Raw genomic sequence first — 27,264 nt, forward strand, 5'->3', positions numbered from 1 at the left:
TAGCTTCCCCAATAAAACACACTGCTTATTAAGTACAACAGAGGCTGCTGACTTTAGACATGTAATTGTAGATGTTTTATAAATAAATTTGTTGTAAGTGTGATTTTTTGTTTTGTTTTGCCATTGCATTTCTATTTGATTTGGACAGAATAAATCCGAGTTTATCAGCATCTGGCACTAATATATATTATGTAGTCTATAAAAATTTCTCAGAAAACATTATAGTCAGAATTAATTTTTATCTTCATCCACTAATCCCATTATAATTATGTGAAATACAATGGATTAGAGGATGTGGATTTTCCTTCTCTTCCCTAAGTAATTCAAGCCTGAATGTTTAAACCACCATGAACTTATTTTGAATATAAATAAATGTTTTCTTGGTATAGTTGTCAAATTATCTTTAATTTTGGGGATGTTGTGTTTTCATTAAACCAGCATTTAATGTATCTTCTCTGTGCTCTAAATGAGGTTAGAATAATTAGAACTTTCTGATCATAGAAAATTTAATACTCTTCAGAGTATATTAGTTTTGCAGCACTCCTGAGAGCACTTGTGGAGAAAGATTAAAGTTAATATTTGGATTTTTATTGAGTGAGTTTGAGTCCACTGACAAATGCTCGGTTAGTCATTTAGACTTTTTATTTTAGAAACTGTATTTCTTAAAAATGTTTACTACCTTCTTTATGCTTTCCAGGAACCAGAGCCTGAATTGCCAATGTCTCAGGTAAAGGTTTAGCTGCAACCTTTAGTTTAGAGACTACTTTAATTACTATTGCTTAGTTGTTGCTATAGATTAGAAAATTCGCTGCATATCTACATGTGATGTTATAAAATTAGCCGTATCTACCAGGCATTCTGTACCTTCTTATGTAAACTATAATATTTCCAATACTTTTGTGTCTATGGCTGGGTAGCGTTGTAGAACTAACTCAGTATACTCATTAAGACTTGGAGTTTAAATAGAAATAAACAATATTGATCAGAAGGATGAGAAAAATAAAGGAAGCAAGCGGAATCAGGGACTTAGAAAGGGAGCCCAGAAGTTAGCAGAGTCACAGGTGTCTGAAAAGACGGTGATAGATAGGACATTATGTCCTGTGTGAAGAGTAGGCTGACTCTGCTTCAGAATGTCTTGGTTTTAGACAGCGGTGCCTGTGAGGAAGAAAGGAAGGGACACTGGCTAGACAGCCATGTCTACCAAACCAACTTTGTTAGAGATGGAAGGTGGCAGAAAGACCCCTTAACTGGATAAGACACAGCGAATAAGGGAGAGAGGAGGTCTGGTTTTGGGAACGACTGGTCAGTGAAGTTTATAGCCCAAGAGTGTTTCCAGTAAGTCTGGGAATAAGAAGAGAGGGGAGAGCTGTAAATCAGAGAGCTTAAATATAGCTAGGTGTTTGCCCTGCCAAGTGAGAGAGAATTTTAACAGTTTCTTTTTTTTAGGTAAACAAACAAACAATATTAACCTCATATGGTGTTCATATGAGTAATCATCAAACCTTTTAGAAGAAAGCAATACACAAAGTGCTCTTACAGAGGCCTGTGTAGTTTTAAACAAACACCGTAAATAGGTTAAAATGTAGTAGTACTCTGTTCTTTAAAAGTATGCCATTTGGCTTTGAAATGTTTGTAATCATAATTTCCAAATTGATAGATGGTGCAAAACTATTTTTTGCATAATATGTACAAGTCATTTAAGAAGGACCTAAATTAAAAATAGAGTAAGTAATGTGCTTTTTGTTTTCAGTAACTATAGAAGATTTGGATTAAAATTAAAACATCGATCATTTGCATTGTTATGGTTTTAAAACTCTAAATGGTATTTGAAATTCAAACTAGCACAGGGATTTCATGATGGACTTGTACTTAGTATTATTTTCCTGATCTGTTACTGTAGACTTAATTATCCACTGGACAGTGAGCTAAAAGAATAAAAAGGGAACAAGGCTGACTGGATTATTTTGAGCTCACTATTCACACTTTTGCCTGTCTTCATTTGCACATTTTTACAACTTCAAAATAAATGAAGCTTTACAATAATAATTCAATATTTTGTGCCTAAGTTTTTGTTTCATAGACGAGGCAGAATGTCACATGTTATTGATTCTTCTGATGTCAAAATCAGGTTAGACAGACTGTTCTTTGGTGATTTTAGTCTTAAAGCAACCTAGGAAAATTGTTTCTTACATGCCCTTAAACTACTGGCCTTGCATTCTGTATTAAGAGGAACAGAACAATTTAAACATGTTTTGCTCAGTCAGTATACTTTTTCCTTTTTCATACGTTTATTTTCATAACTAAAATTGGATTAACCTCACAGACGGTAGAACAAGTCAATATTTTTCTGATGTTAGCTGACAGATATTTGCTGTAAGAGCAATGTCCTATAGACAAACTCAGTAGGTGAATAAGATGAGATTATGTTTCATAGATAAAAAGAAATAATTGATGTGACGATTACTCATTTAGATTGGGAGAATCTATGCTTTTTTTCTTTAAAAAAATTCCTAAGAACTATTGTTTTTGTGGATTTCACAATATTTCTAATACATAGGTATTCAAATTATTTACATAAATTACATGACCCTGTCATTTATCGAGTTAAACATGTGATAAAACAAAGTTATATTTTAATCAGATGCAAGGGACAGTTTGGGATAATAGATTATACTTTATTATGCATTTTATTTTAATAACTGATTAGTTTTTAGCTTTGTTTTTCATTTAAACAGGCAGAGGATTGTAGGACTGCAAAACGTACTTGGTTATTTTCCAAAATAAAATTTGTATTTTTTTTTTTAAAGCCAAACCCCATCTGCTGTTTTTATTAAAATCTCAAGAATTGTTCACATTGCCAAAAGCATTTCTTTGAATACAATTTGATGTTTTAATCAAGCAGTGTGATGTGATTTTGAAGGTCATTTTTGTTAGGACAGAAGGAAATTCAGGAAGATTAATATTCTCACATACTGATGAAATTTAAAATTAAATAGTGGTCTAAGTAGATTTTATTACAGAGATTTACATATAAAAAATTCACATCATTATTTCTACTACTTAAGAATTCGATTTTAGAAACAGAAACAAATCTAGATCTATTTATATTTTTGAAAAAGTGCATTCCAATGGAATAAAATTTTAAGAAAGATGTTCTTATTTGGCTACTGAAGTGTAATTAATTTGGTGGGGGAGGGAATAGTGGATTTACTTTCCTATGTTTTGTTTAGCCTAATATAAAGAAAACCAAAAACTTGTACCTCTTTAATATTTGAAAGTTTAGTAGGAAGATAGATGTCAAGAAGCATGATGGCTTGAGCTATGAGATAACAGTATGACAATAGTTTAAAAAATATGTACAACTATATACATGATACTATAACAAGAACTTGGCTCTTAGAAAGTCAATTTAACTAAGACTCCAAATCATAGTTTTGAAGCTTCCTTATCCCGTCATCAGGATAGAAATCCATATGCCTCACTGTAGCATACAGGGTCCATCATCTGCCCCTGCCTTTGTCTCGAGCTTCTTCTCTGGCTACTGCCTCAGCCGAACCTGATTCTTCAACCATACTCCCTCGCTTGGAATTGCCAAACATGCCATGAGCCCTCAAGCTCATGCCTTTGTCCTGTTGTTTGCTTTGCCTAGCACAAGCTTTCCTGTCTTGGCCAGTGGTCCAAACTCTTCTCTACCCTTCCTTCCACCCCCAGACAGCTGGGTGCTTTTTTCTGTCCTCCCCTAACATGCTCCAGATTTTTGTTATTACACTTTCTCCACAACACTGAAATTCTGATGAGCTAGAACTAGGACCAGGGCAAAGCAAGCAGTAGATGCTCCCAAGTAATACTGGAATGAAGCAGCAAAGCCCACGTCCCACTTTACTGTTCCAACAGAAAATACTGCAGTCCTTCCTGTCCACCAGAGAGTGCTGAGCAAAGAAGGCTTTGAAAAACGAAAGCCACCACATACTAGCAGGGCAAATCTGAACCGTGGGGACTCAAGATAAATCAGGATTACTTATTTCCCTCTTTGAAGTTAAAACATTAGTCCAAGCCAGTGATGACTTCTCTGACCCCTGAGAATAGCTGTATAGATCTGGAACTATCCTGATCTTTGTGTTTTTTTTTAAAAATAAATTTTATTGGGGAATATTGGGGAACAGTGTGTTTCTCCAGGGCCCATCAGCTCCAAGTCACTGTTCTTCAATCTAATTGTAGAGGGCGCAGCTCATCTTCAAGTCCAGTCGCCATTTTCAATCTTTAGTTGCAGTTTTCAATCTTTAGTTGCAGGGGGCGCAGCCCACCATCCCATGTGGGAACTGGCAACCTTGTTGAGAGCTCACAAGCTCTAACCAACTGAGCCACCTGGCTGCCCCATGGAACTTTCCCGGTCTTTTATGAATGGAAACCTCAGATTGTTTCTATACTTTGGTGGCTCCCACAGTTTGATGCAGTTCCAATTTATTTTATTTTTTACAAACAAATTAGTTTTTGAGTCCATATTTTGTTCATTCAATTGTATTAAATTTACACATAGTATTTGATACATCTTATTCTAACTTACCTGATAAGAATCCAGTAAACCTCAACCAGAAAAGTACAGTAAAAAAATCCAATCATCTAACAAATGTAATTTCATTTTAGGTATCCAAATATATTGTGAAGGCAGCCTTCTTTATTTCTACGAAAATTAAAGCCTGAAGATTTTTTTCTTTTCTTTAAAAAAATGTTTAATATATATACATTCTAATTACTTTAGCCCACAAAGAGATCTCTACTTTCTAATTCCCATAAAACTATTTTCCATGCCACACACTCGTCACCTGTCATGCATGGCTTTGCATTGCCATTTATTCCAGTAGATCATGTGTTCAGTGAAATTAGCATCATGTTTTAATCCCGTGTTTCCTTCTCAGAGCCTAATCCAATACTATATAATTAGGAGGTGCTCAATAAATGTGGACAGACTGACTGAATGCCCAGGTGCTTTATGCAAGGACTCTTTGGACCTCTTGTAGCTCTCATCTGTTCCTCTATCAGTCCCTTTGCTGTCACTCAGGGGTTTTCACAGCCAAATCCCTAGTATGGTGAGCTCCTACCCGGCCCCAAGTTTCCCTTGCTGCTACTTCCTCTATCCATAGAGTGAATTGTGTCCCACTGCTTCCAGAATTGCCTTCTCCCCAGATCATCCACAGGACACCGAGCTTTGTGGTTCTCTGCTTCTATTCTGCAGTGAGACAAACATGCAGAAAGATAAACATTTCTGATAAAGTAGTTTTAAATGTTTAACAAGATATTTAATTGTGCACATCTTGACATCTAATTGCTCATGGTAAAGCAAAGCTGATAAGATATTTTCCAGATTCCTTAAATACCTTTTCCATTATTTTTCCTCTTTCTAGCAGGTTTTCTGTTGGCTAGCTCACAAAGCAACCAAGATTGTGTTGATTAGTTACTGGGAATTGGGAGAAATTGATCTTAGTTTAATTCAACATTTTTGGAATACCTATGATGTACAAAAACCATAGGTGTTATGGAAAATTCAAAAGTGAACAAGGTGAAAAAGCTTATGCTCTGGGGAATGGGAGGCTAACCTATGCCTAAATAATTATAATGTTTGGTAAGTACATAATAATAGATGTATAAAGAGAAATGTTCTATGAGAAAGACAAGAGGGAAGCACTTTTAGAGTTAAATGATCAGGGAAGTCTCATGAAGGACTTGGCCCTGAAGGAGGAAAGCAGAGAGAGCACTGTGGTTGTAGCTTAATTCATTTGTTTTCAAATGATAATTCTAGTAAAATTTTCTCTAAAGAATTACCACTTTTATTTATTGGGTAATTGGTATACTGGTTGTTTCTTGATTAATAATGACCTTGCCTTCTTAGTTTGTTGACGTAGCCCTTTAAATTAGTGTAATTTCTTAAGTTGTAAAAATGCTTAATAAGAAAATAGATAATAATAAAGGACGGCTAGTTTCTATAGCCCATGCAGTACTTCTAATGCTGTCTAATATATGCTTTATTTTATCCATGCTTTTTAGGCAGCTTGGATTTTAAAAGCACGAGCACTAACTGAAATGGTGTATGTAGATGAAATTGATGTAGACCAGGAAGGAATTGCAGAAATGATGCTGGATGAAAATGCTATTGCCCAAGTTCCACGTAAGTGTTGTTTTTTTCAGTTAAGTAAATGAAATGCCATTAGGAGAAGGAATACTTGACATTATACACATGAGAAAACATTGCCTCAAGTAAATGGCCTCTTTTCTGCCTTGACTTTCCTTCCACAACTCAGTTATATTGTCTTAAACTTAAGATGTGAGATTGACGTATAACAATTTTTCAATAAAAACTATATTATGCGTTTTAAAATATTTTATAAAAATGCATTCTATCTGAACTGCTTATCTAATATAGCAGAAGATTGTTTATTTGAGAGTCTAAACACAGGAAGCATCTGAACAACAGAACTGTTCTAATAGGATTTTTAAAAATCGATTGTCCAAAAACAGTAAAAACACTTTATTGTAATAATTCCAACAGTGTGCTCTAATGAATGATGTAAGGTGATGAGGTGATATGCTGGTCTGTGAATGCCTATTAGGATTGTCACAGAAGCCCAGTCCCCAGCTTGCAGCTGAGCTGATCCAAATGGTGTTGGATGATTACATGACATATGGTGGTCTTGCTGGTAATTTATTAGTTAATGACAATTATCAGTCATTTGTGTGTTTTGGAAGGTAATAGCTGTTTTAAAGCTTCAAATGGAAGTTGAAAAAAAAAATGTTTCATGTTAAAACGTTTTTTTCCCCCATCCTTATGCTCCTTTGGATTTAAAATATCTAAATTCTAGGTAGTGAGGTAAATTATCTTTTATTGGGAGAAGTCTGTATGAAAAATAAACTATGAATTTAAAACCATCATTTGATGCTTTGGTGCTTTGGAGCTTGCTAGTGTTGAGTTTGAATCCCAGCTCTACTAACAGGTTAACCTATTTTCTTAATGCTCTAAGCCTTTGCTAAATTTGTTAGTACTACCAACCTTACGACTTAGTATGAAGATTAAATTTGATAATGTAAGTAACATGATATGGATACTCAATAAATATTAGTCTCAAACATGTTTCCCTAAAATATATTCCCTGTTACTAATGTCTTTTTCACCAACCAGCACATTTATGAAACTTGTGTTAGCTAGCAGTTTACAGTTTACTAAATAATATACAAACTGAATTTCCTGTCTCATCTCAAATAGGCCCTGGAACATCTTTGAAACTCCCTGGAACCAATCAGACGGGAGGGCCTAGTCCAGCTGTCAGGTTTGTACTTCTGTTTCCTACCCTCTGCCACGAAATATTGACTAGACTGTTTGAGAATCTTCCTTTATTGATCTTCTTTGTATTTTAACAATTTACAATCATCACAGGCCAATCACTCAAGCTGGAAGACCCATTACAGGTTTCCTTAGACCCAGCACACAAAGCGGAAGGCCAGGCACTATGGAACAGGCCATTAGAACACCCAGAACTGCCTACACAGCTCGCCCTATTACCAGCTCATCTGGGAGATATGTCAGGCTGGGAACGGTAAATTCTGTCAGCTTTACCATAGCCCTGCATTACCAAAGTAACTTTATGTTACATAATTTTTCACTAGTGTTATAATGGAGAAATATATGGAAGATTTTGAAAGGTGATTCTTTTTACTTATGTAGTCTTTATAATTTTATGCACATTAAACTCAATTTATGTTTCAAGAGAAAGTTTTATATTTCTTATTCTATCATTTTTCTCCATAGGCTTCCATGCTTACAAGTCCTGATGGACCTTTTATCAATTTATCTAGACTGAATTTAACAAAATATGCCCAGAAACCTAAATTGGCAAAGGTATGCAGTTTACAATTATTTTATGTTATGAAGTAATGTTAGAAGTATTATCGTAATAACATTGTAGAAAATGGATAAAAATCTGTGAAGGAAAGGCCATGTTTTGATTGAAATGGAAATGTTTTATTACTCTGATATGTAAAATTCCTTAGCCTATAGTTAAGGAAAGTCAATCAGAAATAAAGCATATATAGTGTGCTATTATTATAGAAAAATTCTTTTTATCCTTATAGAACAGTAATTTATAACAAAGAAAGCAGATACGCAGCACCATCTTCGGGGAATGAAGTTTAGGTTGTCATCTGTATGTGTGTGCATTTTTTTTTCTTTTTCAGCTTGGACTATTCTCAGAAAAATAATTTTCTGTCCTTTTAGGATTTTAGGACTGTCAAAAAGAAGATAAAAAATATGTACTCCTTCTAATTAATAGTTAATCAAGCATCTCAATAAGGATGACTCAAGCCAGACAGTGGCAAGCCAGCTACATTAGTGATTCTAACTACTCAAAGATTAAATGTTCCTTTAAATTAAATAGAGTGAGAGTGACTGTGTGTGTGTGTGTGTGTGAGAGAGAGAGAGAGAGAGAGAGAGAGAGAGATAGAAAGAGACAGAGAGAGGTGTCCATGACCTTTTCCAGTATAAAAAATCCTGGAGGTGAACGTAGAACAATTCAGAACCAGTAGTACTTATCTTCTGGAAACTGGTGTAAGCCTAGCTCAAGTTTTAAGCTGTAATCTCTGTGAATTCTGTTTGTGAGTACTGAGCTCATTCCTAATGTCAGTTCTAATGGTGTTTAACATATTTACTAAATATCAAACACTCTAGGGAAAATAAAAATAGACACTGGCCATACAGACTTGACATAAATCAGAAATAGATTTCTTTACTGCTATTTGTGACAACATGGATGGATTTTGAGATTATCGTGCTAAACGAAATAAGGTAGACAGAAAAAGTCAAGATTTCACTCATATGTGGGATATAAAACAAAGCAACAAACAAACAAGACAAACAAACAAAAATTCATAGACACAGACAACAGTTTAGTGGTTACCAGAGAGTAAGGCAGGAGAGGGAGAGGTAGAAGAAGGTAAGAGGGGTCAAATATATGGTGATGGAAGGAGATTTGACTTTGAGTGGTGAACACACAGTGTAATATATAGATGATGTATTATAGAATTGTACTCTTGAAACCTATATAATTTACTAATCAATGTCACCCCAATAAATTTAATACAAAAAAGAAACATTTCTTATTTGATAGCAATCCAGTCAACTTCATTTAGAAGAATCCTGAAGCTTTACTTATTTCTCTTTTCTTTATAACAGTGGAGTATTAAAAGCAACCCATGTGGAATATCTGGTTCCCTAACTTTTTAGGCCATTGACTTGAGGTGGCTGGTTGTCTAATTGATACCAGTGGTGTTTACTCACCAAGGAGTGCAGTCAGTGGAGGCATTTCCTAGACAGACCTGGCCTATTTTACTAGATTTAGACTGAACTAGATTTCCCACTTTTTTGGTGTGTTGTAGAAATGATGCCAGATGTTTCTATCTTTGGTCCCCAACTTTCCTTGACTTAACAGTACTCATGTTTAATGTTGGCAGATTGTGTGGGATGTCTGTGGTGAATCCCTGACCTGTTTTTGGTGTCCTAACATCTTTTTCATGGCAATGGCAGTACCAGCTGCACTCTTACATTTTTTGTTCTTTCCTGTCTAACAGAACCAGTGAAGGGTTAATTATAGTTTCTTAAAGAAGGGCCTTATCCTGATTTCCTCCCCACCACCATTGTCTGTTTTTTTCCAAGTCTTCTCTGTTAATTACCTTGATATCTTCTTTGCAAGTGTAAAATAATAGTATTATGGACAAACGTAGTACCACCAAGAGGTAATCCAGTAAATGCTTATTTATTCAGGTAAGTTAGGTAAGGATTAAAATAATGATTATCAACCCTGGCTGCACATTAGAGTCATCTGAATATTAAGCAAAAAACACCCCATTTTATACTTAAACTCTACTTTGTTTTGAAGGAACTTCCAGATTTTCCAATATCTAAATTATCATTATTAATATCATAATCACTGTTTATAATACATGTAAAGAGTGTAAAAAATTGAGTAAATCTGTTTCATGGTCTTTTAATTTGTAGTTTCTGATAAAACAGTATATATAAGGAGAAAAAAAAAGTTCAAATATTTGAGCTTTCCAGTTTGTAATCTGTAAAACAGGAAGCAATTGTAAATAGTCGTATTTTAACACGGGCGATTGCAACAAATGATAGATAAACCCATTATTTATAAATCCCAGGCACTTTAGAGTACCTTATTATTTTGGTTCAATCCAGCTGTTGTCAAAATAGCCTTTGAGTTTTGATATAACAATAGAGAGCTTTTGTTAAAAATAAAATCTAATCTATTTTTGGCATTTTTTTCTTCATAGGCTTTGTTTGAGTATATCTTTCATCATGAAAATGATGTCAAAACTGTAAGTTTTTGCTTTACGCTATTTTATTTTAAGCTTTCTGATTTTGGGGATGTGGATTCTGAAATACTCTATTTCTTACTTTTCTTACCTTATAAACAGAATTATTAAAGATTGGAGAATTACTAGTACTTTCAAATCCACTGTCAGTTTCAATAGAAAAATTTGTGTAAATATAGAAGTGGTAAGATCTGTGCCTGATAGAGTACGTAGATCTCTATTAAAGGGTAAGATAGATAACTGAGAATACTACGTAATATGCTTGTGTTCAAGTTTATTTTCTGTAGTCAGCATTGTTGGTCAATTTTTTTCTTCAATCCATACAGCGTTAGTGTTAAGTTTATTAATACATGTATTTCTGATTTCCTTGTAGTGCACTCCGTCACCCCTTTCATGTTTTATGATACAAACTTTCAAACATACAAAAGTAGAAAGAATAAAATAATGACCCTGTATCACCCATCACCCAGCTTCAACAATAATCAGTCATCTTGGTAGCCTCTCCAGAGAGAATTTGAAGGTTATATGCATATATGACTTCTCCATTCATTTCAGTGTTTACATGCTAATATGCAAATGAGCAGTAGCCTCACAAATTTTGTCAAATATAATGTAGTTAATTCTGTCTGTAGTGTCTAATTACAGTATTTGCCCTCATTTTCCTACTAGTTCAGGCAAAGCTTTATATCCATATATTAAGTATTCAGGAAAATAAGATCATTTTCTTCAATTGTGTTTTCTGCTTACTTTACTCTGTCATCTCAGGGCCCAGAACAGTGCCTGGCACACTGTAGAGGCTCAAAAAACGTTGGATGAAAGAATAAATGTCAACCACTATGCTATGTACTGGGAAAACTGAGAAAAATATGACAAGTTTTCCTGCATCTACAAACCATGGAATTTAGCTGAGGAAATACAGTTGACATAATGAACCAAAAAGGTAACTGCCAGACTGAAATTGTTACCAAGTAGCAAGGGGCAAATATCGGAAGAGGTAATATTTGTAAAGATCCATAAAATAAGGAGGATTTTTTTTGGAACAGAATGAAAATAAATGTAAAGAAAGGGTAAAAACATGGAGAGGATACGAATGAGAAAGACATAAACCATATCGTCCAAAATGGAAGTGTCAAAGAGATATTTCAAAGAAATGAGTGACCGAACTTGATGATAGATTTGACATGGGGGACAAAGGAAAGACACAGGTCAAATCTGCCTCCTAAAGATGCTACGAGAAGAATGGTTGTTTTACTAATAGAAATGGGATAATTAGGGAAGTCAGTTTGTAAAGAAGCTGAATAATTCACTTGAAGGCATTCTGAATCTGAAATTGTGAAAGGTTACACAAGATGAGATACCAATGCATGTATTGGAGAATGAGGCACTAAAATGTAGACAAGAGTCTAGGCCAGATACACAGAAAATCGGAGATACCTGTAAGGAAGTATTAGTGGATGTAGTCATGGATGAAAAAGAGGAAACTCTGGTTGGGGCAACTGAGAAGCCATGCACATTTATGTAAATAAGTCAGTATATGCCATTTTCACTTAATATAAAGCTGATTAGAGCTTTTCAGTGTGATATATAAAATCACATAGTCCTACTGTCATTAAAAAAAACACCTCCAAATACCATTCCATTTCATAAATGAATAAATGTCTGTAATTACAAGAGTATCATAAAGCTATATCTTGACTTTCGGAAGATTACTTCATTCATTGAAGAAACATTTACTCTTTTATCCAATATATTTTGAGTCACTACAGTGTGCCCCTCACTGTTCTAGGCCCTGAGACAACAAAATGAAACAAGCAGACAAAAATCTCTGCTCTTTTGGAGATTACATTCTGATTGGGCAAGGAACAGAGACAATTAGCAAATTTAAAAATATATAAAATTTCATGGGATAATGAATAGTGTGAAAACAAAACAGAAGGAAAGCAGTAAAGGGAATACATAGATAATGACATGGGGGAGGGTGCTATTTTGGATGGGGTGGGAGGTAGTCAGCGAGGTCCACTCTGAAAAGACGTTTAAACAGAGACTTGAATGAAGGGGGATGAGCCCTCTTGTTATGTGTAGGAAGGTCACACAAGTCAGAGAGAACTTGAACTGCCAAGATCCTGAGTAGAAGTATGGTTGGGTTGTTGAGTGAACAGTGAGGAGGCCAGTGGGGCTGGAGTGAGGTTTGGGAGCAGGAAGAGTTGTAAGCAATGGTTTTAGAAAGTAGACAGATGCCATGCTGTCTGCAGGTCACAGTGATGATGTCGTTATTAATAGGTTCATCTTGTGGATGTCCTTCCACACCTTGGCATTTACATAATGTTGTTGAGGATCATGAACCACACTGAAACAACAGATTTATTGCACGTCTTTCTGCACTAGTGAACTTATATTGGAAAGATTTTAAGGATAACAGACTCGTACCTTTAAGTATTACGTGTTATGGAACGCTTTCACAGTTCTTCATATATATTGATTTTTAAAAATTTGATCTTAAGCAAATAGAGCAGTGACTTTTACCTGTCTTTATTTAAGCAGCAAAACCTTTTTCTTCAAATGAAATCTTATCCAGACCCTAATAGATACACAGACAAAAGTAGCGCTGCTTGAATTAAAGCAGAAATAAGCAGCCTAAGAACACACCACGCCGCCTCCACATTGATACTCCCACCCTCCCTGAGCTCCTTTCACTCAAATCCTGTTGGCTGCTTCCTAAATCAGGCTGTTTCTTAATTATCTGGAGAATTTTAAAATAATGGATTTCTGGATCTTTGCTAGATTTCCTGAATCAGAAACACCAATCTGGTAAATCAGTTATGAATGAAAGCTCCACAGGCAATGCTAGTTTTCAGACAGGATTGGGAACTACCGCCGTACAATATAGTTTGAAAACCAATGATTATCAGAAGACTGTAATGCTAGGCCTTCTCATGTAGGAAAATAGAGCTGGGGAATATTAAGGAGACGTGAAGGCCAGCGCTCCATGTAACATACTGGCAAACAACAGGAGGTGTGTCTCCCAGTTCTAGGAAACAAATCAATGAATGAAGAGAAAAGGCACAACAAAAGTGGCTCTCAAATATATCTCAGTAACAAGGAAGTGATAACAAAAAACTGTTGAGAACTGGAGTCGCCATTTATAAATTTTATGTTTTTAGTCTTAGGAACAATAAAAGACTCTTAATACGCTAGAAACAAGCAGCATTGTGTACAATTTTTAACTTTTTGAAATAGATCCTTATACTTCATTAAATAACACTGTTCAGAAAACTTAAAGGTCTTTCTTTTAGACATTTGATCAATGAAGAATTAAAAAATTTAAACTAGCAAACAATAGAATATTTCATAGATTTGGATGAATTTACAAAACAATCACAAAGGAAAGTAACCTACTGATTCATATATATCTCTATACAGCAAAAAGAAACAAAACCAAAAGTGAAATGACAATAGAAGGGTGAAATATATACATCAAGCATGCTTTAAAAATATTACTGATTTGTCAAATATAGAAAAGCTTATCTGAATTTGTTAGAAATATTTTTTATGGAAATGGAAATGACTGAAATAACAACTAATTTACATTAAAGGAAATCCCAGTAAACAAGTATATTAAAGATGCACTTTCTCACTAACAACAAAAATGTAAATTAAATAAATTTAAGACTTGCAGTTTTACATTTATGAGATTTGGAAAAAAAATGCTGGGGGAGAATGGAGTGAATTGTTATGCTCATCTGTTATAGGTGATATTTTAAATGGTATAATAATTTGGAAAACAATATGATAATATATAGCGGGTAGCTATAAAGATATTTTTCGAATTTGTTTCTGTAATTTCACTTCTCAAGAAAGTTCATGAACAGTAAAGTGCTATATTTGCAAAAATGTTCATTGTAGCTTTATTTGTAGTAACAAAAAATCCTGAAAAACAACTTAAATGTTCAATGACAGAAGGTGAGTTTAGTAAATTATAAAATTGCATGATGGAATTTTATGCAACCATTAAAAATCATACTCATAAAAACTAGGCAGAACATGAAAAATATTTATTTTACAATGTTAAGCCAACTGAGTATACCATTTAGTATGTAAAAACACATTTATAACAGATGCTAGAAGGTGTTATCTAAAAGTGAAAATAATATTGTGAGGTTAAGATGTATTCATTCTACAAACATCTGTTGAATGCCTACATTGTGCCAGCAGCTTGGATTACAACAGTAAATTAAAGTTATACTTGATGGCACTAATGGAGATTAAGTCTAATTTTATATTTTTTTCCCCAAAATTTTTCAATAATAATGTCACAGCAACTTTTCATGTATCAATTTTGCTATAAATGAGGGACAATAATAAATTAAAATGCTTGTTATTTTCATCTGCTTACTCCCAATACACATACACTATTTTATAGAACATAAAATTAAGCAATTTGTTTTGTTTTTATATTAGTGAAAAGCACAAATTGTTGGTTCCTGTTTTCCTTTTTATTCATTTGTTTATTGATTTATTTATTATTTGATTGGGTTATTATTTTTTTCCTTTTATTTATTTCTTTTTCTTTTAAATTAGTTTCAGGTGTACAAAACAATGTAATAGTTAGACATTTATCATTTATATCCCTCACAAAGTGATAACCCCCATCCCCTTGATTGGGTTATTCTTTAAAGAAGTACCTACTGAGTGCCTGTGTATTGCTAGCATGCTGTGTGCTAGGAGTACTGAGTAGGGCAGATGCCCTGTATCTATCTCTCACGGTCAGGGGCTTACCACGTAGTTCTGTTACAAATCAGATTGTTCCATTAAAATGTCATTTGAGATTTAACGACAAATGTTATTTTCTGAATGGAGGAAGGATTTAGATAATGAACAGAAAACCATGAATTTTTTTTACACCTTTTGTATGTTTTGCAACTTTAACTGGAAAAATAAAAAGGGGATTCTGTTTTTTAACCTGCTAAAGAAATCAGAGGTGCTTTTGTACTAGTTACTTTGGGTGGCCCCCAAATTTCTTTATAAATAATTTCACAGAAATGTGGAGAATATTAGACAATATGTAAAGAATACAGTAAAATGGTATTTAAATGTTAAGAAAAAAATCAAATTGATCTCTATGGAAAACTGTATTTTTGTCTTTGAGTTCTTAGTACTGTTTCCGTTTGTTGGGGGGGAGGAATATTGACAAAACCAAAGTGGTGTGTGGGTTGGTGAGTCTGTATTTATCTACAGACAAATATGGAGAATACTATATAGATTACTACAGAGAATACTAGGAAGTGAAATTTCAAGGTTAAGAAAAAGTAAAGTTGATCTATGGAAAATTGTATTTCTTCCTTTAAGTTCTTAACATGTTCCTTCCTCCCTTCTCTTTTTGGGGCAATATTGAGAAAACTAAAGTGGCATGTGGGTTGGTGATTCTGGAATCTTTATTTCCATATGCTCTTTAATTTCATCATCCTGAAGTTGTCACAATTATAACAATAGTGAAAGTATGACTTTTTTTAAAAATAAATTTTATTGGGGAGTATTGGGGAACAGTGTGTTTCTCCAGGGCCCATCAGCTCCAGGTTGTTGTCCTTCAATCTAGTTGTGAAGAGCACATCTCAGCTCCAAGTCCATTTGCCATTTTCAATCTTTAGTTGCAGGGGTGCAGCCCACCAGCCCAAGTGGAATTGAACCGGCAAACTTGTTGTTGAGAGCTCGCACTCTAACCAACTGAGCCATCTGGCTGCCCCTCTGGAAACTCAGTGGCAGCTCGTTGTCTTCAATCTTGTTGTGGAGGGCGCAGCTCACTAGCCCATGTGGGAATCGAACCGTCAGCCTTGTTGTTCAGAGCTCGCGCTCTAACCAACTGAGCCATCCGACTGCCTCAAAGTATGACTTTTTTTTAACATTAGTGGTTGGAGCACTATTAGTTAGGAAATCCATTGGGATGCTCAGTTGGACATTTTCACAGAAATTATGTTGTCCAGATCTACTGAGAACTCTGCTTATGGACTTTTATAAATTTATGGCTTTTATTTATGACATTCTGAGCCTTTATTAATATCTAGATTCTGGATTGATTAATTTATTGAAATATCCTTAAATATAAGTATGTAATCATTTATTTTAAAAAATTGAGGAAGAGTAGAGAAATACAGATTTTCTCTCATCACTTAAAAATTTTTAAATGTGAATACAAATCTTATTACTATGACAGTTTTGTTTAGTACTTAAGTTACTTTCAACATTAGAAACCAAGAATAGAATTAATTAAATCAACAAAAAAGTCTTGAGTGCCTCTTAACAGCACAGCAACCTACCAGAACAACAGACACGTAAAAAGGGGTACCTGTCCTCAGGAAATTTAGGGTCCATTTGAAATTGTAACAAGTGGTTTTATCTAGTGCAGCCTGAGTCTTCATATGAAGAATGATCATAAAAATATAATTTTTATCATTTTTATTCTATATCAGTAATTCATATTAAAATTGGTTTAGCACAAACATAGGGATCCTATACAGGAATAGTTGTTTTAGGACCATATCTGGTTGCCAAATCAGCAGCCTGTAATAAGCACTAACTCTAACCTTGGAAAACTAAAAAATGTAAAAATAAATTAGAATGACATTTTTTTGGAAAAATAGGTTGTTAGATTAAACATGAGAGTGCATAGGATTTACTTGCTGGAAAAGGTCTTTGTAAAAATTAAGTTAAAATGAATATGTTCAGATATTTACAATGTACTCCTGAATTGAGCTGATTAAAAATGTTTTTGTAGTATTTCCAGAGATAATATTAATTGAAGTTAAACTTTTCCCTCTTCTTCTTTTTTTTTGAGATTTGGGGATTTTTTTTTTTTATTATTATTGGGGAAGGGGAACAGGATTTTATTGGGGAACAGTGTGTACTTCCAGGATTTTTTTCCAAGTCAAGTTATTGTCCTTTACCATCTTAGTTGTGGAGGGTGCCATTCAGCTTCAAGTTGTTGTCCTTTCAGTCTTAGTTGTGGAGGGCGCAGCTCAGCTCCAGGTCCAGTTGCCGTTTCTAGTTGCAGGGGGCACAGCCCACCATCCCTTGCGGGAGTCGAACCGGCAACCTTGTGGTTGAGAGGACACGCTCCAACCAACTGAGCCATCTGGGAGCTCAGCGGCAGCTCAGCTCAAGGTGCCGTGTTCAATTTTTAGTAGCAAGAGGCGCTGCCCACCATCCCTTGCGGGAGTCGAACTGGCAACCTTGTGGTGAGAGCCCACTGGCCCATGTGGGAATCAAACCAGCAGCCTTTGGAGTTAGGAGCACAGATCTCCAACTGCCTGAGCCATCGGGCCGGCCCTTCCCTCATTTTTTTGCTTCCATTTTTATTTCTGACTTGGGGGAAAAAAAGAAAAATATGTATATGAAAGTTGTGTGTGTGTGTGTGTGTGTGTGTGTGTGTGTGTGTGTGTGGTTTTTAATTTCCATAGTTTTCAAGTTGATATGTTGACTTTTCAAGTCTATTAGAACCCCAGCATGGTAGCACCATTTCTTTGTAAATAGTTTGCATATTTAGAAGTCTCCCCTGAAGCCAGAGAAGATAGGGAACACAAAGAAATGTTATTAGTTTTCAGTAGGTGATTCAAGGAATGTTTCTGGCATTCATTTCACAAAAGAGTTAATATTACATGGACAATAATATGAGATACACTCTGAGATAACAACCGAAAATCTAAGTTACTTTTATTGAATTGTTGGATATCATGATTATACTAACCCTGTCAAAGAAAAAAAAATTTTCAACCTTGAGAGAAGGAATAATTAATAAGTATTGTTAAAAAAATCAGAATTCTCTTTTAACAATAACCTGTATTTTAGCCACCAAATCTTTACATGAGCTGCAAATTTCTATGAACTTCACATTTGTGTAAAGATTGATTTGCTTTTTTCTCTTTCTCCTAATGGGTTCCACTTCCTCTGCATAAAATTTTAATTCCTATTTAGTCATTTCTTGTCAGATCTTGAATAAACAGTAGAAAGAACAGACAAGGAGACATTAGAGAGATGGGATAAACACATGTAAAATATGAAAGCAATTAAGATTTTTTTAAATCTGCGGCAAAGGAAAGTCTGAGCCTTAGAATTACTGGAATCTAAGGTAATGTCAGAATAATGAAACGAAGCTTTTTGCAGATGGCAGTTACCCAGGTACCCCAGCTCCTTTCGCTCTTCTTCATGGTCCTGTTTTCCAAACCTTTTCTACCTGCTTACGTGATCTTTTTCTGTTTCCTTCCATTTCGATTTTAAAGTGGGGCCTGCGGTGGGACCTGGCTAACACACCAAAGCCTTGTCTGCCACTGAGCTTGGAGGCACTTTGAGTCTTTAGACAGACAATAAATGGTGGGGAGAGGGTGAAACTTACGGATTTTTAAAATATCAATTTTGTGCCTTGTATATTAAAATTGTATTCAAATATATTGTACATCTGCTTCTTTTTAATCAGTGTTTACTCCTCAGCTGCTGTCAGCCCTCTGGTCTGGAACTGATTATTTAGGGAAAATTGGTTGGGGCCATCTGGAAACATGAGCAACTTGAGTTTCTCTCTGATTTCTAATGCATGTTTTGATGGATGCTAATTATATGCTTTATTTCATTATTTATTGTTTCTGTGTATTGTTAGAAAAGAAAATCCTAACATAAAATGACTTGTTTTCAAAGGCTTTGGACTTGGCTGCCCTTTCTACAGAGCATTCTCAGTACAAGGACTGGTGGTGGAAAGTGCAGATTGGAAAATGTTACTACAGGTAAAATTTGGATTATTTGTGAAGGGTTCATAAAGAAGTGGCCACATATTTTAGAGTCAAATCTGATGAATTTTTATTTTTTGCAGGGTGGATAGATTTCCTCATGAAATGAGAACTGTGTCTTTGGCTTACTGAAAAAGCAATTAACACATGCTGGCACTAAGAACTGACACCTTTAGAATAGTAGAATTTTAGAACTGGGAAGGGGAAAGTTGGAGACCATCAGGTGCAGCACCCTTTTCAGATGAGGAAGCTGAGGCCAGAGAGAGGCTGTGATGTGCACAAGGAACCTGTTCCTAACAGACCTGGGGCTGGAATCGAGTCTGTTGGTTCCCACTCCGCTCGTCTTGGCTCTCAAGGCCTTTTTATTCCCATTGTTGCCTCACATTGGTCAAGTGCTTTGCGCTTAAGCGATAGAGTGTCACGTTATGTATCGCACGTAAATCTCACAGCACCTTGAAGGTAGTTACTATTATTAGCCCTTGTCCAGATGAGAAACACTGAGCCTCAGAAAGATAAAAGGACTTGCCCGAATTCATGCAGCTATAGTAAGTGGGAGAACAAGAATGTGAGCTCAGCTTTTCGATGCCCATTCTCTTACTATTTGCGCAATTCCATAGTGTTTCTCTAGGATCTGAATATTCTTATATTAATTCACTTAATGTTTAAACACAGTTTTAAACACATTAATTGAGAGCTCAGAAATGCTGTAATTAATTTTATGAATATTATACAGCAACTTGTAAAGCCGATCTGAAACTTGTTCCCTGACACTGAAATGCGCTTGGAGCATTTGAAAAGTAGGGACAAATGAACAATTATATTTTATAGGGATAAGTATCTTTTGTTATTAAAAAACAAGGTGGATGAATTGCTGTGAGCATCCTTCAGTACTTATAAATTTTAATTTTCAGTCAAACACTGTGAGGAAAAGAAATACACAAATGGGAAAAAAGGATGCATTTTCTTCTATTGAAATTAGGACTACTTTCCATTTAGATATTTCATGTAGAACTCTAAAGTATTTTTTTCCTACTGTTAGATTCAGGAAGTGTTTTCTGCTAAAAGGTAATTTTAGACTGTTATAACATTGAACTCTTATGAATACAATTTCTGAAGACAAACTTGAAATCTTGAGCTTCTAAGCAAAACCTTCAGCAATCTTTAATATTTGAAAATAAGCACAACCCGGATTCTTTCTGCCATTCACATAGGATGGCATTTAGATGAGTGTATTTTGTCATATTAATTATCATTCTTCTCTGTTCCTTAATAGCATCTCATCTTTATTATGAATACAGCATTCATTCATTCATTCATTCATCCACTCACTCAGTAAAATATTTAATGAGCAGCTACTCTGCCAAGCACTGGGGTAACAAGTATTTATTAGATAGTCCCTTCAAATGGTTTACAGTTGAATGCAGAGAGAGTACAGTAAACAACTATATATGCATGGTTCCCATTATGACAGAAGCAAGTGCAGTTGAAGTGGGAACCCAGAGAAAGAGCTCCTAGCTTCGAGTGGCTAGGTCACGGATGCGTTACCAGCTGATGCAGCCCCCAATTGACTTCCATCTCTTTGCTGCTGATCATTAGTTCTACTGGGTCTTCCGCTGCAATAGCTCTCACACTTGCTCCCTAACTACCCAGTTCTGCCCCCATCTCACACTCTGGTATTTCGGGTCATTTGTTTGAACTGTTACATTAGCTTCTTCTCTGGGTTTTCTGCCTCCATTTTTTTGCCCCATTAGTCCTTCCACTATCAGAGTAACTGTTGTGAAGAAACAACTCTTGTTGGATTCTTTGGTTAATCCCCGTTACCTCTAAAGTGAAGTCTGGATTTGGGTGTGGCATCCACGGTCTCATCCCAGGCTGTCTGCATGTTTGCCCATATCTCTCCCTTCTCCTATTCCTTATTGTGTCCTCCTTTTTGGTTAAACCAAAACAACTCAGCATTCCCCTAACATGCTGTGTACTTTCCTGCCTGTTTACTTACGCTGATAGTTTGCTCCTCCCTCACCTCACCCTGTCTGGCTGTCAAAATCTTGTCTATCACTCCTTCCCCGAAACTATCTTGGTTCGCTCTTCCTCTGTGCTCTCAAAGCACTTTTTTTCTCGTTGCCATAATCCTAAATTTATTTATGAGCGTGTTTTATTTCAATCCTTACTGGTGTCTTCAGGACATGGTTGTTATCGTCATGTTTGCATCTCCTTGCCTTCATGAAATGTGCATGCAGTGGGTGCTTGACGATGTTTATTGAATTAAATTGGAGAGAAAAAGGTAGCAGTTGATGGGGATTACCTCTGATATTGGCCTGTGTTCATGAACTTGACTGATGTTTTCATTATTCCTAGACTTTCTTTATATATGACACACGCCCTTTTCTTTGCACCAGAACCCATGTGGTAAACTCCTTTTTGATAGTACTAGAAGAAATTATCTCTTGAAGATGCAATGATAAAAAACATGACCCATCCTTCCTTCTTTGTTTTGGTTTCCAGGTAGCTTAATAGCTCTGATTGCTTTCTTATTTGTTTTTTAATTTGTTTATTCTTCCATCTCCAAGGTTTTAAGAAAATCTATTTCTGTTTTCATGTTCTTGTTTTATATATGTCTTTTTGTTGTAGTCTCTTTTAGTCTTTTATTTTTATTTTTATTTCTTAATGAAAGTTTATTGGGGTGACAATTGTTGGGTAAGGGGGGGAGGAGGGTGGTAGATGAGGGTAAAAGGGATCAAATATATGGTGATGGAAGGTTGTAGTCCCTTTTAAATCATTTTTAGAAGAGACAATTTATTAGATAAAAATGTATAGACACTCGTGAATAATTAGGTATTCATGGAATTCAGTGACTGAACTTCAGCCATGTGTTTAAGACTTGCATATTCAGTTGCAGTTATGTATATAAATATGCTGTTTTACAGAACTTTTAGAGTTCTTCGATAACATTTTGTAAATACTCCTTATAAAAGTTGTGGGACCTTTGAAGAGGTGTGGGTTTCTGCCATATCACACATCCTCTAACTTTAGGCCAGTTTTGTTTGTTTTCTTTTAAATCACTTTTAATCTCCTTAATCCCATTTCTTCTAACTGCTATTTGGGTACAGCCACACCAATGCTTGAGGCTTAGGTTAGAAAAATGATCAAAGATGGTTTTTTTCAAGCCTTTAAATGAAAGTAGCACAGTGGAACATACTGTGTATTGTCCTGACTTTATTTCACAAAAGAAAAGCATTATTATAAAGTGCCCAAGTAGCACTTAGATGGCTGTGGCGGAGGAGTTATGAGAAAGCCCCACAGATCTGTGAGGGAAAAGCTGAAGTGTCCTTTAGTGATTGATTCAGTGGTGACAAAACGTTCTCTGGGCAGAGGAGATAGGTGCTGAGATCAGGACACTTATAGTTACACAAGGAACAAATCTCAGATTTGTGGACTAGGACAGGCAGTGTCAGATACATAAGAAGGAAAAGAAAATGTTTCTAGAATAATAACAACATGCTATAGCTGTATCCTCAAGTGGCAAATAGTGCTTTCATCCACATTGATTAAGAACGGCTTTAAAAATGGGGTTTTGTCTCAGCAGAAGATGGTTTCCAAGAAATGTCATCCTTTAATTGTTCCAGTAAAGTAGAGACTCTTAAGTATTTATTCAGGTCACTTGCTGTAGGTCCAGCTGGTCGTAAGCTCTTTGGGTGGTGAACTGTGTGACCTGGCTCACCGGCAGCTATTAGTCCTGCTGTGACTAGACTGCCAACGGACTCTTTACTCAGCATTGCAGGGTTAGAAAAACAGTGAACATGGGAAATAGGCAACTTTTTGCTAAACTATATAAATATACACGTTGATATGAACATATGTGTATGCTATTACCTTCTTTTACATGCTTACTCTTATAAATGTAATTTGCCTCTATTCATATCTTCATGGTATGAATAAATGTCATAATATTTATTTTTAACTTGAATGTCTAATTTTTTTAATGGCTGTTCTTAGGTTAGGAATGTATCGTGAAGCAGAAAAGCAGTTTAAATCAGCCCTGAAGCAGCAGGAAATGGTAGATACATTTCTCTACTTGGCAAAAGTAAGTAAGTATTCTAAATTTGAGTGAAATCTGTCTTCTCAGAGTAAATGTTTAAATTCTGGCCAATGCATGGGGAGAGTTGCCAGTTTCTTTAGGAATATTTTGGCAAGTTAATGTGTTCAGATTTAACTTACTTTTCTTTTCAGCAAGGGAAAAAGTGGGACCATATGGAGAATAACTATTTCAGGAGAAATTGATTACATGAAAAATAATAAAACCCCATCGAAAGATTGCCCATTCAAGCAGAAGAAAATACCTCAGGCTTAACCATCCCCATGAGTAATAGGTCCCAGCGAGACCCTTGTTTTTACAACACACTTGTCTCCCACCTAAGCAGACTGTAGAGAACAGGAATTCTTTTTATCTATATCCTTTATTTCTTGGCTCTATCATAATAGCAAAAACAATCTTTCCCCTTTATTGAGCACCTACCCAGTGTTCTCGCTTTATTGAGCACCTATTCAGTGTAAGGTATTGCAGCAGGTCTGTTGTTTATGCAGCTTAACCCTTATTGCAACCTCTCTGGTCTGTTTGAATATTTCCTTTGCTCTTAAGGAAAAGGAGACTTAAAGAGTGTAAGCTGTTCAGGGTCACTTGGCTGTTACGAGCCAGCATTCAAACCCAGGGTGTTCTGATGCCAGAGCCTCCTCACTGCCTCTTAGTGCCACCCACAGCCACTACGGAAGTGAGGGGCCACCCAGAATTTTCAGTGTTGGGGTAGTTACTTAACCCCCATCAAGTCTACTTTAAAAGACATATTTGCTGAAGTGGTTGTTATGACATCGTCTTTCTGTATATTTAAGAATTTTTTTTAATTAAAAAAATGTGGTAAAGGAGGTTAAAAAGATGAGATATAAAAGGAAGGGCTACTAGTTTCTAAATATGGTATTAAAGTGAGCATACTAAAAGGATACAAAATGAAAAGTAAGATATATAATTTGCTAATCTGTGCTAATCGTACTGTGCTCATCTTAGTATGTGTGCAGTGGTTTTCAAAGATGTTTGAAACTATATGATATCTAAATCTATCTACTATACATTATGTATTAAACTTAAATTCTTAAAGAAGTTTCAATGTATCATAGTAGACTTTTAAACTTTCCTGACAGCTTGAAATTAAAATTCAGGCCACACTATTTGAGTATCATCTTAGTTGATAATTACCTGTCACATGGCTAAAAAAATGTACTTTCAATTTTAACTATTGTTAAATACATGGTTTGACCTATTTTTCCATAAGTTGATTTGTTTAAATCCCTTATTGCTTACATAACTGTATAGAGGTAAAATTTACTTATTTTCTTCAATATGTTAAGGAATGATTGCTAAATAATAGAGATCAAGCAAATTTTGGAAACAACATTGTTTCTTAAAATTTTAAATGGTTAATTTAAAAAATTATCAAATATTTTATATTTCTTAGCATATTAAATCGTATTTGTTATATCTTTAAAAACAGTTTAGAAGCATATAAGATAAAAATGGAAGTTTTCACCCATACCTCTCCCTCTAATCTTACACTTTAGCAATAAATACTGTAAACAATTTTCTGTGTATCCATTTGAGCCATTCTTCAAAGCACAATCTAGCTGTTTAGGAAGAAATAGAGGATCCATGGTCATGAAGAAAAAATGTCATAATCTTATGTTTCTATACATAAAATAATTCTCTATTTTAGAGATTCTTCTTAGGTATATGGGTTATTCATTCAAATGTCCTCATTGCTAATTAAGTGGAAGCCATCAAGTGCGAATTCTCTCAACTCCCTGATGCCACACCTCACAAATCTGTTTCCCCTCTGTTTCGGGAGGTCCTTTTCCAAAACCACCCTCTTCACAAGCTCTCCCCTGCTGCTCTTTCTCAGACCTTGTTCCATGGGTCATCCCCTCTTTCTCCTGCATCTGCGACTTCAAGCTCATAATTGATTCCTTAGGGCCAGTCAGTAGACATACTCATGTCTGTTGTATCCTAAAAAGATTGTCCCTTGATCCTTTCTTGTCTAGTTACTGCTTAGCCTCTCTGACAATAGTAAGCCAACAATAAGCATTTGTTGAAGAAATAAATAAATGAATACTTCATATACAACATGTGGAGATAAAACCATAACATCATTATTGGCAATTAATCCTAAACAATTTGAAGAGATTTTACTGTAATATCTAGGAGATGATTTTTGTTACTAAACAATTATTATAAACTTGGCATAAAAGATACTACATTATTTTAAGAACCAGTACTTTTACTGACTTGTATCTTGGTTTTAGGTTTACATCTCATTGGATCAACCTGTGACTGCTTTAAATCTTTTCAAACAAGGCTTAGATAAGTTTCCAGGAGAAGTAACCCTACTTTGTGGAATTGCCAGGATCTATGAGGTAAGGTTCATAGTATTTAAAAAATTGACATGAAATTAAGACTGTGCTTCTTAAGTAAGCCCATTTCCCATTGGGGTCCTAGCAAGGAGAACAATTTATAAAACTATGATGGTTGGCCTGTGGTTGACCAACAGAGTAAGATACTTTAGTGTATACATTTAGCCAAGCTGAGTTTTTATTATGAAATATTTCAAACCTACGGAAAAGTATAGAAAATGGTATGACATAGAGAGTTAAGTTAGTCTTCCCCTATAGATAGCTAGTTGTCCCAGTACATTTACTGATCCTTTCCCCAAGTCTATGATGTCAAATATAAATTTCTTTCTATATATGGTAGATATGTTTTGGGGCCTTCTGTTCTGTTGTTCTGTTTGTCTAACCTTATACCAATATTAGTCCATCTTAATTACTGTAGCCTTATAAAACTTACTATTTGGGAGGGCACTTTGTTCATCTTCATCAGGAATGTCTTGGCCATTGTGGATTTTTTGCTTATTCTTATAAATTTTATAGTCATGTTCCATGAAAAGCCTCATTGAGATATCCTACCTGCTGCCTAATAACTTCAGCTTTACAATAATGTCTGACACCAATTTGGGCAAATTCTACCACCAAAGAGACCCACAGGGACTGAGACAGGAAGAAAGGCCCCAAATAGCATTCTAATATCAACATTTCTCAAAGTGTGATCCAGAGATTCCTGGGGTTCCTGGAGACCCCTTTCAAGGGGTCCACAGATCAAAACTATTTTCATAATACTAACATTGATGAGATTGGTGATAATATTAATGGCTATATTTTTTTGATATTGAATAGCGAAATGCATTAATCTCCATACTGCCCCCTCAATTTTGCTGTGAACCTAAAACTGCTCTAAAAATAATAAAGTCCTCCAAAAAAAAACAACAACAACAACAGTCCTTGGAGGTAAAAAAAAAATTTCTGTGTGATAAAAAGCATAGTGTCATACTTCTTACAGTTAGTGGTGTCTCTTAGATTTGATAAAATATGTTATGATTAAAGTCTAACAAAAATGTGAGTCTTCATATGCTAAGGAGGAGTGAATGATGCACACAATAAGTGTCATGAAAGTTGAGAAACAGAAGAGAGTTATATGAAGTGAGGGCATTGGGAAAATTTCCATGAGGGATATGGAGCGTGAACTGGCCTTGAATGTGAACTTGAAAGATATAACATTCATTAATAACATTAAATACATTTAGTTGTGATTATCAGGGAGACTCCAGGTCTTTCTGCTCCATTCTTCCCCACTTCAGTGTATTCTTTGTGTAACCATCAAGTTATTCTTTAAAAATGTAACTAGAATCACGTGATTCCTCTGCTCTGAACTCTAATGGCTTTCCCTCAACTTGGGGAAAACACCTGAAGTTCTTGCCATGACGAACAAAGCACCTGGCTACCTCTCAGCTCTCCTTTTGTGCCTGTCTCCCTCTTTGCAGCCTCACTCGCTTTTGTGTGGCTCTTCACACGTGACAAGTGCATTCCCACCTCAGGCTCGTATAGTTGTTGTTCCCTCTGTCCAGATTTCGCTTCCCCACTTGTGCTCAGGTCTCTGTCCAGCCTCTGTTCACGAGTCATCTCCTCCAAAACCCCTTCGGAAGCAGCACCTTCCCTCTCTGCTTACCCTGCTCTGTTTTTCTGTACAACA

At 35.4% G+C, this 27,264-nt stretch overlaps 1 protein-coding gene across 2 annotated transcripts in view; it reads left to right on the forward strand.

The window, feature by feature from the left end:
* Positions 1-27,264, forward strand: part of TTC8 (tetratricopeptide repeat domain 8) — a 44,768-nt gene that overhangs the window by 8,477 nt on the left and 9,027 nt on the right. The window contains exons 2-10 of one of the 2 annotated variants that reach the window (XM_019744713.3): positions 698-727; positions 6,043-6,163; positions 7,256-7,319; positions 7,427-7,586; positions 7,799-7,888; positions 10,330-10,374; positions 19,051-19,136; positions 23,133-23,220; positions 25,485-25,595. In XM_019744713.3, the coding sequence (XP_019600272.1) occupies positions 698-727; positions 6,043-6,163; positions 7,256-7,319; positions 7,427-7,586; positions 7,799-7,888; positions 10,330-10,374; positions 19,051-19,136; positions 23,133-23,220; positions 25,485-25,595 (795 nt within the window). The remainder of the gene's footprint in view (positions 1-697; positions 728-6,042; positions 6,164-7,255; positions 7,320-7,426; positions 7,587-7,798; positions 7,889-10,329; positions 10,375-19,050; positions 19,137-23,132; positions 23,221-25,484; positions 25,596-27,264) is intronic. The other variant, XM_019744723.3, reaches the window with a different exon arrangement.

Source organism: Rhinolophus sinicus, chromosome 3 (assembly GCF_057876585.1).
Source record: "Rhinolophus sinicus isolate RSI-liver-muscle chromosome 3, RSI-T2T, whole genome shotgun sequence".
In the NCBI taxonomy this organism is placed as follows: Eukaryota; Metazoa; Chordata; class Mammalia; order Chiroptera; family Rhinolophidae; genus Rhinolophus; species Rhinolophus sinicus.